General features: G+C 27.0%; 1 protein-coding gene across 1 annotated transcript; it reads left to right on the top strand.

Annotated features, from left to right (window-relative positions):
* The first annotated feature begins 5691 nt into the window (after positions 1–5691).
* Positions 5692–10681, top strand: LOC105626518 (nardilysin-like). The gene is given in 15 exon segments (XM_012207817.1): positions 5692–5783; positions 5975–6110; positions 6684–6797; positions 6944–7139; positions 7206–7376; positions 7379–7401; positions 7491–7661; positions 7738–8043; positions 8046–8098; positions 8180–8653; positions 8829–8985; positions 9068–9220; positions 9401–9775; positions 9923–10394; positions 10548–10681. Coding segments are annotated over 15 exon segments (3027 nt in total).
* The last annotated feature ends 2814 nt before the right edge of the window (positions 10682–13495 follow it).

Genomic DNA, 13495 nt, shown 5'->3' on the forward strand with positions numbered 1-13495 from the left:
CGTTTAATCTTTTAAATAATTTTTGAACGAATGATATATTTTGTAATGTCTTCTTACAGTTAGGGGAGATCGGGACAAGTTATTACACGGGGTAAGTTGTTACAGCTAATTTTTTTAGTCGCCACAGATGCCAACGCATTTTTGAATGTTGAATGTTTATATGTGATTCTTATGATGTTCTATAACTTTACTTAGTTTAAGCACCATATTTGAATTCTAAAAGACATTACATATGTTTTTTTGATTTACGCTATTAATAGTAAATATTTCATTGTATAAATCGCTTGTATTATTGTACATATAAGTTAGAGATATATGATTATCATTTTGTATATTTCTTTTATATATATTTACCTATAATAATATTGGATTGTCCGGAAAGTTCGTGCCAATTTTGAAGGAAAATTGAAACGCAGAAAATTTAAATTTTAGTATACATTTATTAAATTATATAGGTTACGAACAACCCAATACATTTTATTTGAATCGATATATGTACTAGTTTTCAATCAGTATTTTTTCGAATTGAAAATGGAAGATTGAGATAAGTTGTTACACTTTCATCAGGGCAAGTGTTACAATATATAACAACTTACTCTCATTGAAAACAATTTTTTTTTCTTCTACAGAATGATGCACTCTATAAATAGTCTGTCGACTTCGTCTGTTTGAAGATAGCACTACGCAGCGCCATATTTGTGTTCATTCACTTTCACATGTATAAATCACATGAATAATAACGTTAGTTTTACATAAATTTATGCGATATTTACAGGCAAAACACATACAGACACTTATGTGAACTAAAACAGTCTAGTTATAAAAGTCTGTGAAATAGTGCGATCTTACAAAAAAAAAGACAAACAGAGGATTTGTAAATGTAAAAACGTATGCGATAGTGGCAAAGGAAGTTAAAGATAATCACTATCTGTGAGAAAAGCACTAAATGCGTGTAATATTAATTTTATGATTTTCCAACATTAACTTAATAACAATAATAATTAATTAAAGAAACAATTTTTGTAATAATATATTTTTTACAAATTTTATATTATAAAATAAAATTTTATATTATAAAATAAATATTCCTTGTGCAATATTTCGTTGTATTTGATTTTATTGTAATCTTGAATTTGCTTATATATATATATATATATTTTTTTTTAAATGATATATAAATATAACAACTTACCCCGCAATGAAAAAAATTGTTACAATTTACCTACTGATAGAAAAGTTTAATTTTCAGTATTTAAAAACATAGATACAAATAAGAAAAAAATTGAATTTAATTAAAAATGTACTTGAAGTAATGCATAGGTATTCATTAATTTAAATGTATACATTAGTACGGAAAAAATTGCTAATCAAAAATAGTAACAACTTGCTCTCATCGCCCCTCTATACAAAACATTTGTTAATAATGAGCTTGAAATTTGAAAAACAAATTTGAAAAATAAGATATATACGAAGGCTTGGTCACTGAGGTAATTTTTGTACAAGGGTAATTCAATGGCAATCCGTGATTTTGGACGAGATTTTGGATAATCCAAAGTAAATTTAAATAAGCTTTAGCGTTTTCAGGTAATCTTAAGTAATCTTAAGTAATCTAATCAGAAATCTTAAGTAATCTAAGAATAATATCAAATAACCTGTAGATAATTCTAGATATTTTTAAAGTACTTACGTCTGCCTAGGAATCTCTCCCCCCGCCACTTAATTAAATCTTAATGAATGAATTATATAACAATGCGCTATGTGCTCACAAAATCCATAAAAAGAATTTTTGCGCTCATTTCATTTAACAAAAAAGAATTTTTTGTGGGAGACCGAATAGGCTGTCAAACAGCTCCCTCACGTTAATAATAACCGATTTGGAAAATCAAATACACAAGATTTATATGCTATTTATGCGCTTTCATATTCACATAGTTTCAATTTTTGTGCTGCATTCCTTAAGGCATTTCCCTCTTGGAGCAAACAGTCATATTCATTCCTAAGGCCCGTTTTCACAACATATGGTTATCTAAAGACTAAAGATTACCAATAGATTCAATAAAATTCATTCATTTCTTGGTTATCTTTAATCTTTAGATAACCATATATTGTAAAATCGGGCCTAACTCGTTTAAAATTGCAAAATTACGCTATCTAACTATGCAAAATATACCATCGGTTTATGCGCTACTATTTCCAAGCAATTTTGATTTTTGCGTTGCAACTTAAGAGACTTCCCTCTTGGAAAAAATAGTAATATTCGTAAGCATTAAAAATTATGAAAATACATGCTTTAATTGTGCAAAGTATATTTTTCTTATTTATGCGCTATGAAATCCAAGCAATTGCGTTTAAAAAATCAGAGATGATGTAAAAAGATTTTGAAGCTGGTGTGCTTGATGAATACACCTAATATTCCAAAAAATGAAAAATACCCATTCGAATACATTTCATTTTTATTCATCAAGATTCGAATAAATATTTTTTCATTTCAGAATGAATATTTTTTTAATATGATTACAAATATTTTCACATTCACTTCTACTGTATATTTATTATTTGCAAACTGCACATAGCTTGCACAAATTCACATTTATGAAACAGGAATATGTTCTAACAAAGAGGCATTGTTATTTTCAAATTATCAGCAAATAAGAAACATTGAAAATAATGATATTAGACATTTTACGGCAGCGAGCTTCCCATATAATCAGAAAATAAAAATTTATCTTATATATCTTTATGAATGTATTTGAATAAAATTAACAAATAGAATGAAAGTATTATCAATCCTATTTATTATATTTACCGATTTATTGCATCTTTGCACCTTTATCTTCTCCAAAATCCTTTACATCTCTGATTTTTTAATAGAAACACAACAATGCTTATTCATATCAATCATATATTAATACATAATCATGAATGAAAAATTTTTTACCAGGATTTAAAAGTAAATTATCTGTCCTACAACAGAAATTATCTTCTTATATTTTTTTGTTTTTAAAACAGTAATTTTTTATTAAAAAGCAGTGAAATTGTGTTTTAAAGCAGAAAATTTGTTTCAAAATAATGAATTTGTGTTTTTAAAGCAGTAAATTTGTGTTTTATAACAAGCAATTCGTATTTAAAGCAGTGAATAATATCTATTACAATAAGAAATACAACGCATTCGCATGTAGTCATAAAATATGAAAATATGACCTCATGTGCGTGCTCGCATTACAGTATTTCGTGGCTGACAGATTTCCTAACCTGAATATACGTCAACTTTAACTTAAAATATTTCGGTTCACGAAGCAGAGTGATACTTTTTTCTTGTCAAATCTTAAATTAAATAAAGAATACAATCCGCAATTGCATTATCTTGTCCATTCAAGTGTTACCACGAAAAGAGTTAAGAAGTAAACACTGAAGTGGCGCTGCTAGACCACGATATAACATAATGTTAAAAACATGTAAAATGAAAAACATTTCCATAACAATAAAAGTAGCGTAGTATATACATAATAAATTTACCTTTTTCAAAAAAGTATAATAAAAAAAAAGGCAAGTGCGAGCTCCTCTCAGAAAAAAATCGTTGTATAAATTATATTATACGCGCTTGTATGTCCACTTCTCGAAGAAAAAAATTACTTTCTATTCCAAACCTATTCCAAATCTATTTTTCAAACTATGAAAATATATATAATAATTTTTTTTTCAAAAAAATACGTTAATTTTAAATTGCACCAATTATAAATAGAAAATTATATTTCGTTGAAACAATAATATTATATAACTATTTTTAAACAAAAATACATGAAATAAGAGAATCTAATTGGAATCGTGACGTTAAAGGAGAGAAATGACATGTTAATTTTTATTACATGCTATTTATAAATAAAGACAATTTGGATAAAACAAAATGATGAGATTACTTTAAAACATTTGTAAATATGGAAACGAAAACTATGCTTATCCTCTATTTTTTATTCATATTATATACAAGAGTATTTAAAATTACATTTTCTGATTAGATTACTTGAGATTTTTCAAATTTACTTTGCTCATCTAAGATTATCTTGTACGAGTACGTAAAGTATTAGATATGGGAAAAAGTTCGTGGCATTTTTTTAATGCCATCTAATAGGAAAAACGCCACGAACTTTTTCCCACATATTATTTCTTCAGATCGTTCTATATCTTTATAGATCACTTCGATAAGTATCTTCGAGAACATTTTAGATTTTCATTGCTTAAGAAAAAAAATGCAATTTTACAAAAGAAATATTTATTGTATGGAGGAACATAAAAACATAAAAATATAAAAATATAAAAATCTTTTGTTATTTTTTCCGTGTTCCTTACTAAAAGTGCTGTCAGAAATAACTTCTATTTTGAGAAGCCACAGTCATTGTAATCACCCCTATAAAATTTATTTATCTCCACAATTATTCATCAAATATTATTTATACAAAGTTTAATAAAAAAACGATTTTTAGAGAATTTTTATAGAGAAACAAAACCTGTCGATTTGATAATAAATACTTTTTACGTAGGAATAGCCGAATCCAAGATATTTATATAAAACATTAAAAAATCAGTTTATTCAAAAATAAAAGAAAATATTCTTAAAATCGAATCTCGAAAAATATTGATCGTATGAAAATGAATAAAAAACGATTTTGTAAAGAATTTAATAATCTTCTATCTTTGTAAGAATTATTTTGTACATAAAAATAGCTAAATCTGAGATGATATTTATTTAAAAAATCCAATTATCGAAATGATAAGTACAATATTCTTAAAAAAATTCTATTATAGAAAGTAATTAATTGTACGATTTTAAAAATAAACGAAATTGTTCCTAATTCCTAATTTTATCAACTTCCCTTTTGATAATAATTTTTATTATTTGATAATTTTTATTCTGATAAAATGAATACCTTCTGAGATATTTTTGAAAATCGCATTTTTAATCAGTTTTTTGAAGCTGGAAAGTTTTCCAAGTTCGTTAACACTCAGACATTTAATAAATAATATTAATTAATTATAAATAATATTAATTATATATAAATTAATTAATTATAAATAATTATTGATAATATTAATTGTAAATATAATATCAATAATTATATACACTTATATAATATCAATAATTATATAACACTTCGAACAAATTCCTGCAAACATACCTTTTTGGAAGTAATTTTGCCTCCAAAAAATTTAATATTCCTGGGCTAAGTACGTATATCTAGATAAATTTTCTGTTTTTTATTTAATGGAAGAGATATTATATTAGAATAGATGAATTGTACAATTCAAAATTTGATTTTAAGTAATTTTTAATTAATTTCTGATTAATATATCAAAGTACGTAAAAATTAAAATTTCGGGAATTGAATAGATAGAAATGGATCGTTGCTGAATCCAAAATTCGGATTTTTCGTACACTAGATACCTCTGACTTTGTTTATTATTTCTATTTCCACTCTGCTACAATGTATATATACAAAACATTGGTATTGACTTTCATATTGATGTTCTTTCGAGGGTATATAATAGATACAGAACAAGAAGAAGTGTCGGTTAGAGTGCTGATTAAAACTGTATCCATTGGAAAAAAAGATGGAACATATAAAAATCTTATTTTGAATTCTCCGATCATATCGTATTGTGTCTATAATTCCTAGTTTTCTGCACGACGATATAATGTCAGAGGCAGAGCGTACAATCGAAAGCAAACCTGATGTTGAATATCTGGACTCGCCTGATAAATCAGAGTATGATAAGGCTGAATATAGGTGAGACTGGGGGCTCAGCAAAAAATGTGATTTCAAAAGAAATATGCGTGAGACATATTATTAACTGCGATGATAATCTTTTAAGAAAAATGATACAAAATGATACTTTCTACAAAAAAAAATTAAGTGTTTTTATATGATCCTCAGTAATTTCTTATTTCATTATTATTTGTTTTGCTTCTCAAATTTAGAGTCATTAGACTACAAAATGGTTTAACAGCTTTGTTAATATCTGATCTGAGAGGAGCGCATTATGACGATATGAGTTGCAAAGATTATGAAGAAGGTAGTTCTTCAACTAAACGAGTTAAAAGAGACGTATGGAAGGTATAAACAACACAATTCAGTTAGCACTTTTGGTTATTTTTAGCGTATTATTTTTTACATAATCTGTTATTAAAAAACTTATTAAGATAATAATATATGAGATGGACTTATAAAATCATAAAAAAAGTCTATCTCTTCAAAAATGCGTTCAGAAGCGCATCATTAGCGCAATTGTGTCGATCCATCTTTATCGCTCGTCAGACGTGAAAGAATAAAGTGTCGCAATGACACTAATAATATATTCATCCGGTAATGCTTGATATCGAATGCGTTCCGTGTTATGCATAAAGTGCATGATGTATCATTTTATCTTTCTTTATTATTTTATTGAACAACAAGGACAAACGATGCAACTTACGCCTGATAATGGATGCATAATTCAAAACACCATTATCAGGAGTCCTTGAAAAAACGTGAACTTCTCTATTATCTGTAAATGAATGTTCATGGATTTGTTTCGAAATGTATAAACTGTTCACGAGTCATCTCATTACTGTTTGTCCTTAATATGTCAATTTAACATTTTGTATGCAACGCAAGATAAAAATAGGTATATATATTTTTTAAACTCAGGCATTTTGTGGCTTATGTATGGGAGTAGGCAGTTTTAGTGATCCACCGGAAGTTCCAGGCCTGGCACATTTCCTTCAGCGCGTGGTTTTCATGGGATCCAAAAAATATCCAAAAGTATTAAAATACAATAAGTAAATTTACAAACAATACAATAAGTAAATTTATTATTATTTTCCAAAAGTATTAAAATACAATAAGTAAATTTATTATAAAATACACTTTATGTAAATTTAAATGTTTAATTATTATTATATTTGTAGGAAAACGATTTTAATGAATTTATCAGTCTCCATGGTGGCACTACTAATGGCGCAACGGATTGCGAGTATACAAGATTTTACTTTGATATCTCAGAAAAACATTTGTTTGCAGCTCTTGATCGTTTTGTTCAATTTTTTATTGAACCCTTGATGAAGAAAGATGTTATCGCGAGGGAGCGAGAGATCATACAAAGAGGTATGTAAATCATAAATAATTTTGTTGCTAAAACTTGCGATTTTTTAATGTTCCATGTTCACATAGAGTTTCAGTGGGGTTTATATTGCGATAAAAATAGAAAGGAACAAATATTGTCTTTTATTGCTCGAACTGGTCATCCATCCAGTAAGTTTCTTCGACGCACTTCAATAGCATTACACAATGATATAGATGACAAGTTATACGAAGAGCTGCACAAATTCAGAGAGCACCATTATATAGAATGATGCTAGCTATACAGGTAATTATTATATCTTAAAATTGCGATAAACAATTGATTTTTTATTAAATATAGTTAATTCATAACATGATACGTACATACGTTTATAGGCGAGATTACCGTTAGATACATTGAAAACGTATGTCATAACCTACTTTGGTAATATACTAAGTAATTGGTTGCCTTCCGATAACTTTACTGAATTTAGAGAAGGCATTTCTTTTGATACAGTCGCTTTCAAAAAAATGTATAAAGTTAAACCCGTCAAAGATATCAGTCAAGTATGTAATTTATACACGCATATTAAAAAAAAACTGTGTGTACTGAAATGCATATAAAAATAAAATTCTTTTACAGCTACATGTAACATGGACTTTGCCTTCAATACTTAATTTATACAGAAGTAAACCAGAAGTAAAGTATAAATATATTTCATTGATTATTGAGCATAAAGGAAATGGATCTTTAACTCATTACCTACGTAAAAAAATGTGGGCCCTTAATTTGTTCTGTGGTAACTGTGATAATGATAATAGTTTCGGATACAACTCTATGTATGCTTTATTCGAGATTATAGTAGAACTCACCCAGGAGGGACTAAAACATCAGCAAGATATTCTAGAAACAATATTTTCCTTTATAAAATTAGTAAAAAGAATGGAATTCCACAAGAAAGTATTTATAATGAGATTTATAAGATTAGAAACGATAACTTTAGGTAATTCAATTTAGGAATAAATTGATGTGTAGAAAAGAAAAATATTATTAAAATATATATAAGATGCCACTTATACTTGAGAGCTTTTTTTAGATATTTTAGTAAGCACGATGTGTTTGATTTATGTAAGAATATGCATTTCTATACGTCGCGTGATTATATAACTGGAAAGCATAATTATTTCGAGTATAACCCAGAAGCAATACAAAAATGTTTAGATTTTTTGGTGCCAGAGACGGCGAATATCATAGTTTTCAACAATGATTTTGCATTAAATATAGTCGAGCCATATTTCAAAATTAATTATACAGATATCGCGTTACAAAAGGACTGGAAATTTATCAAGCCATTGGCTTATTTCCGTTTACCATCACGCAATGAATTCCTTACCAATAATTTCTCTACCATACCGATATCAGCAGAAACTTCGAAATATCCCATAAAAATACACCAAGATCTTATATCGGAGATTTGGTGTTGCCCAAAGTTTTATTGGCCGATGTGTTATATAAATCTTCATATAATTCTTCCTCAAATGTTCCTAACATCAAACACGTAAGTAATAACCTGGACATATAACAGTTATACATTATAGTAGTACTATCGGTTGATATCTTGACCCTACATACGTATACAATAATGTCTAACTTGTAATTATCACGTGTTATGATTTTTGACAAAATAATTTATTATTAAACAAAAAAACAAATTCATATTAATAACATTTCAGTGCTATTCTCTTTGATATGTACTGCATTGTATTAAAATATCTATTGAATGAAAAATTACATTCGGCTGTAACGGCTGGATTTAATTATACTATCAATGTCAGTAAGGAAACTATAGGTATTATAATACAATTGAGCGGTTTTGACGAAAAACTGTCAGTAAGTATACGTTTAAAACGTGTTCGTTGATCGAGTTATACATATAATTTGGAACTACATAAATATTTTATTTATATTGCAGACCTTGTTGATGATTATTGCAAACGATATGGTGAATTTAGGAGAATTTGTTTCGGAGGATTTATTTGAAATTATTAAAACGCATCAGACATATTACAACAAATTTTTGAAACCTGAGGAATTCATCGAGTATTATTTATTGTCAAATATAATTGCAACAATTATAAAATTCTTATATAACTAGAAAAAACAATTAAAAGAACATTAATTATAACAATTAATGTTATAAAATGAATTATATTTATTTCTTATGTTTATATTTATGTATTTATAATTATATTTATTATTTATGTCATTTCCGATTAATAACATATATCACATATTATTTTCGTAGGAATTATGGATACTGAAGTACCCCTACTATCCACACGTTCACAAGTATAATTACCTAAATAAATTAATTAATTTTAAAAACTTCCAAAGCTATGCAATGTTGTTCACCAATACTCTGTACTTCCAATGTCTTGTGCAAGGCAACGTAACAAAAGATTTTACGATCAAAATTATACAACGATTTATCAACAAAATTAATTGTCGTCCCTTGCGTAATACTAATAAGCTAGAGCCTATTGGAGTCACTAAAATACCCCAAGGCACATCTTACTACTTGAAAAATATTAATCGAACTAATGTAAACTCAGTAGTGACAAATTATTATCAAGTCGATATTGCTACAATTGAATTATCAGTGTTAATCTAATTGATGCTCGTAAATATTTAACATTGTTTTATATATTTAAATATACATGAAATCTTCAATTTATATTTAATTTTAATAGTAAATAAAATGTGAATAACATTTCCGATTACCGATGATTGGTTTATTTGCACATTCATCTGTTAAATGATCTTTTAGATGATAATAAAAGAACCATTAATGAATCATCTACGAACTCAAGAAAAGCTTAGTTATGTTTCGTGCAATCTTAGAGATATCAACGAAATGTTAGGATATTCTATTACTGTTTATATTCAGGCAAATAAGTACACAACCGAATATATTGATCTAGTGATCGAGAGATTTCTGAATTCGTTCAAAATCATATTGGAACAGTTTTCAGAAAAAGAATTAGATGATATCAAAGAAGGGCTGAGAATTTTAAAGCAACATGATGCCGAGATTCTTAAAAACGAAATTAACAGAAATTAGAGTGAGATCACAAAGCGGCAATTTATGTTTGACAGATGTGAAAAGGAAGCGCTTGCAATAGAGAATCTAAATATCAATAAGCTAAGAGAATGGTTTGGAAGACATACACTAAACGGAAATAATTTCAGAAAATTGAGCATACATGTGGTAGGAATTGATCCGAAGAAAATTGCTGTCAGTAAGCAGATATTTTTTCTGATTGAATTTTGATCATTGTCTAAATATTTCTTTTTGTATTATGATATCTTTTTTGCCTTCCATTTCTTTCTTGTCACATTAAGTTGAAATTGCTAAGATTAAAAATTAAAATTTTTAAAATTAATTGTTGTAGATGCAGAGAATCGTCGGCATAATAAGTACTTTCTTACGGAATTTATAATTGACGATTCACAGCACAAAATTGTTCATATTACTGACATAAATAAGTACAAAAATAATTGCCTCGTCTATCCATATAATAACTGATGAGGAGATTAATCCTGTCATTCTTAAAGCATTTAATAAGATATTTAAATAATAATGGTACAATAATGATAAAATTGTGAATATTAATATTTCAAACTTCTTGTCACTTTAATTTATTATGTCATTATATTCAATTTTATAGATTTATTATATTATTCATTTTATTACATTTTACACTTTTATTAGCAAATTACTTAGTATGTTTTCTAATTTTTTCTATTTAATATTTGGATTTGTTGCAATAATTCACGTTTTTGTTTAATTTATTTACAAAAAGTGCATTACACATATACAATATGTGATATACACATATACAATATGCGATATAAAATATATTCTTTAATTTATTTACAATGATGCCGTTTGATTGCTATCATCGCTTATATTTTGTTATGAAATATTTCGATATATGTTATAATTTTTTTCCTGATATGGAAATTGCTTTCTTGTTTGTTCAATTAGCTATATCGTCCATTGGCTCATTTACTATAGAATTGCAATTATGTAAAATTAGAGAACTGTTACTATATTAAAATACAATGTAGATTTGCAGCGCTGGAATTTTTATTTTTGATAATCCTATATCAATAAATTTACTAATATTTATTTTTTTAAATTGATTTTTTAAATTTAAGAGATTTGTTATTAGAAATGTTATTAAGTAAATTAATTTATAAATTTTAACTAACATAAAGGACTCTTAATGACAAAATATAATATGACAATAAAAAAAGACATGTAAGAATCGATCATAAAATCGTACAATATAACGAATTATTATATAAAATATATTAAGCTCTAAAATTCAAATATAAATGAAAATTATATATAAAATTGATTTTACATGTTTCGACTTTCTGATTGAGTCATCTTCAGATATTCGATTAAACGCTATAGTATAATGTAGTTAGAAACGCAATGATACATATAAACAAATAGTGAACAATCATTAAATAAGGCTAGAATGTTTTATCGAGAGAAATTGTTCGCAAATAGTTAAACGACCGATGGAAAATTTCTTGATGTTTTATAACCAAATTTAAAAAAAATTAATTAGAGTACATCAATAAAATAAGCAAATCGTCACTTTAATAAAAGACTCGACATTAAGGTTTTATCATTGTGTATTGCATAATGTTAAGATGCTCGTCCATTATTTTTTTCATCAGTGAGATTATGTATAAATATTGTTAAAACAGAGTCATTAGAGAGTAAATTATGTCATAATAATATCGAATATAAATCTTGGTCAAGAAATTAAAATTAAAATTGTATAATTGGTACGACAGATAAACACTGACTGAGAGAAAAATAATGAAAAATAATCAAGATACAGCAAAGTCAAATTTTGGTTATGACGAGTATATATATGATTTGTGAAGGCCCTCTGTATTGGTTTGAAGATTAAGATTCTCTGTGTTGATTTGAAGATTAAGATCATTTTTCTGTTTTTTAATGTTCAACATCTCTGAGATTAAACGTTTATTATAAACTTCTTCTTCATCTAGAATTTCTGTATTGTTCAAAGTCGTGTCTATGTATATATTCTGTTATTACAGAACGGGCAGACGTGTTCTATTTAATAGTGATTATGATGTTTTGTAATTTTTGTTTTTAAAATGTCTGCCCACCTATCCCACATATGATGCACATCACAATTGTTGCAATTTATCTTATAAACTATATTGCTTTTGATTACAATTGGGGGCAAGGGTCTTTTATATATTTTTGTAGTTTATTTGCACTATAAAGTAAAACTTTGATCTCGTTTTTGTTAAATTGTTTAAATTTCTCTGTTAAAGTTGGAATGTACGATACAATGAATCTTGACGGAACAACATTTAAATTTCCATTATTTTTGGATTGATCTAGTCACTGTTTTTCTTAGGAGATTGATTCTGTTGTTGATTGTGTCAAAGATAAATTTTAGCGGATAGTCATTCTCTATTAGTATAAATTAATTATAAGTGTCAAATTTTTTGCATGATATTCACAATTTGACAATAAGAGTATTCTGTCAGTCAAACTGATGATTAAATTGTGCATCTTTTTTGGGAGACCAGATGGTTAGAGAAGAAGTTCAAGAATCTACCTAAAAAACTATATTTGTGATACCAATGAAAATTAATTTATCATGATACTTTAAAAAATTTAATGATTCATTTCTAATTTCCACGATAAATTGGAGATGAAGATGAAATGGAGTTAAAACATTTAAGTATATAGTCAATTTTTGGTGATGGAACAACAGCACATAAATCGTCGATATATCTATATAAAATAATACTTGATGATCATTGATCATTGACAAATTGATCAAAGCCATTCTCTCCACTCTTTGCAGCACCAGATCAGCAATGACGGAGAGCCTATGTGTGCTAAAATTCTGTTTATAAATAGTATTTTTTACATTTAAAAATGAAAGAGAGAAGTTCGATAGAGCACATACAGTCAGTCACAGAAAGATTACAATACTTTTCTTTTATGTTTCGAAATACAGTTTGCTGTCCGAGCTTCTCCGAACTTGGTTCTTATTTATGGATCTAATCATTTACGTTCAACCGCTCTATGAGCAATGCAAATTCCGAAATCTAAAAAAAAAGTATTGCAACCTTTCTATGACTGGCTGTTCATCGCCAATTTAAAATAAAATATTCTCATTAGTAAAGCAGTGAAAAATTGTTAGACACCAACCAATGTGAATGGATGCGTGCTATCAAGATGTCAACTAACAGGATCCTTTCAAAATGAAATAATTAATAAAAAATTTCGAGGGTTAAAGAAGTATTGAACCTCCAAAATCCTACTGGATAC

This window comes from Atta cephalotes (assembly GCF_000143395.1).
Source record: "Atta cephalotes unplaced genomic scaffold scaffold00005, whole genome shotgun sequence".
NCBI lineage: Eukaryota > Metazoa > Arthropoda > Insecta > Hymenoptera > Formicidae > Atta > Atta cephalotes.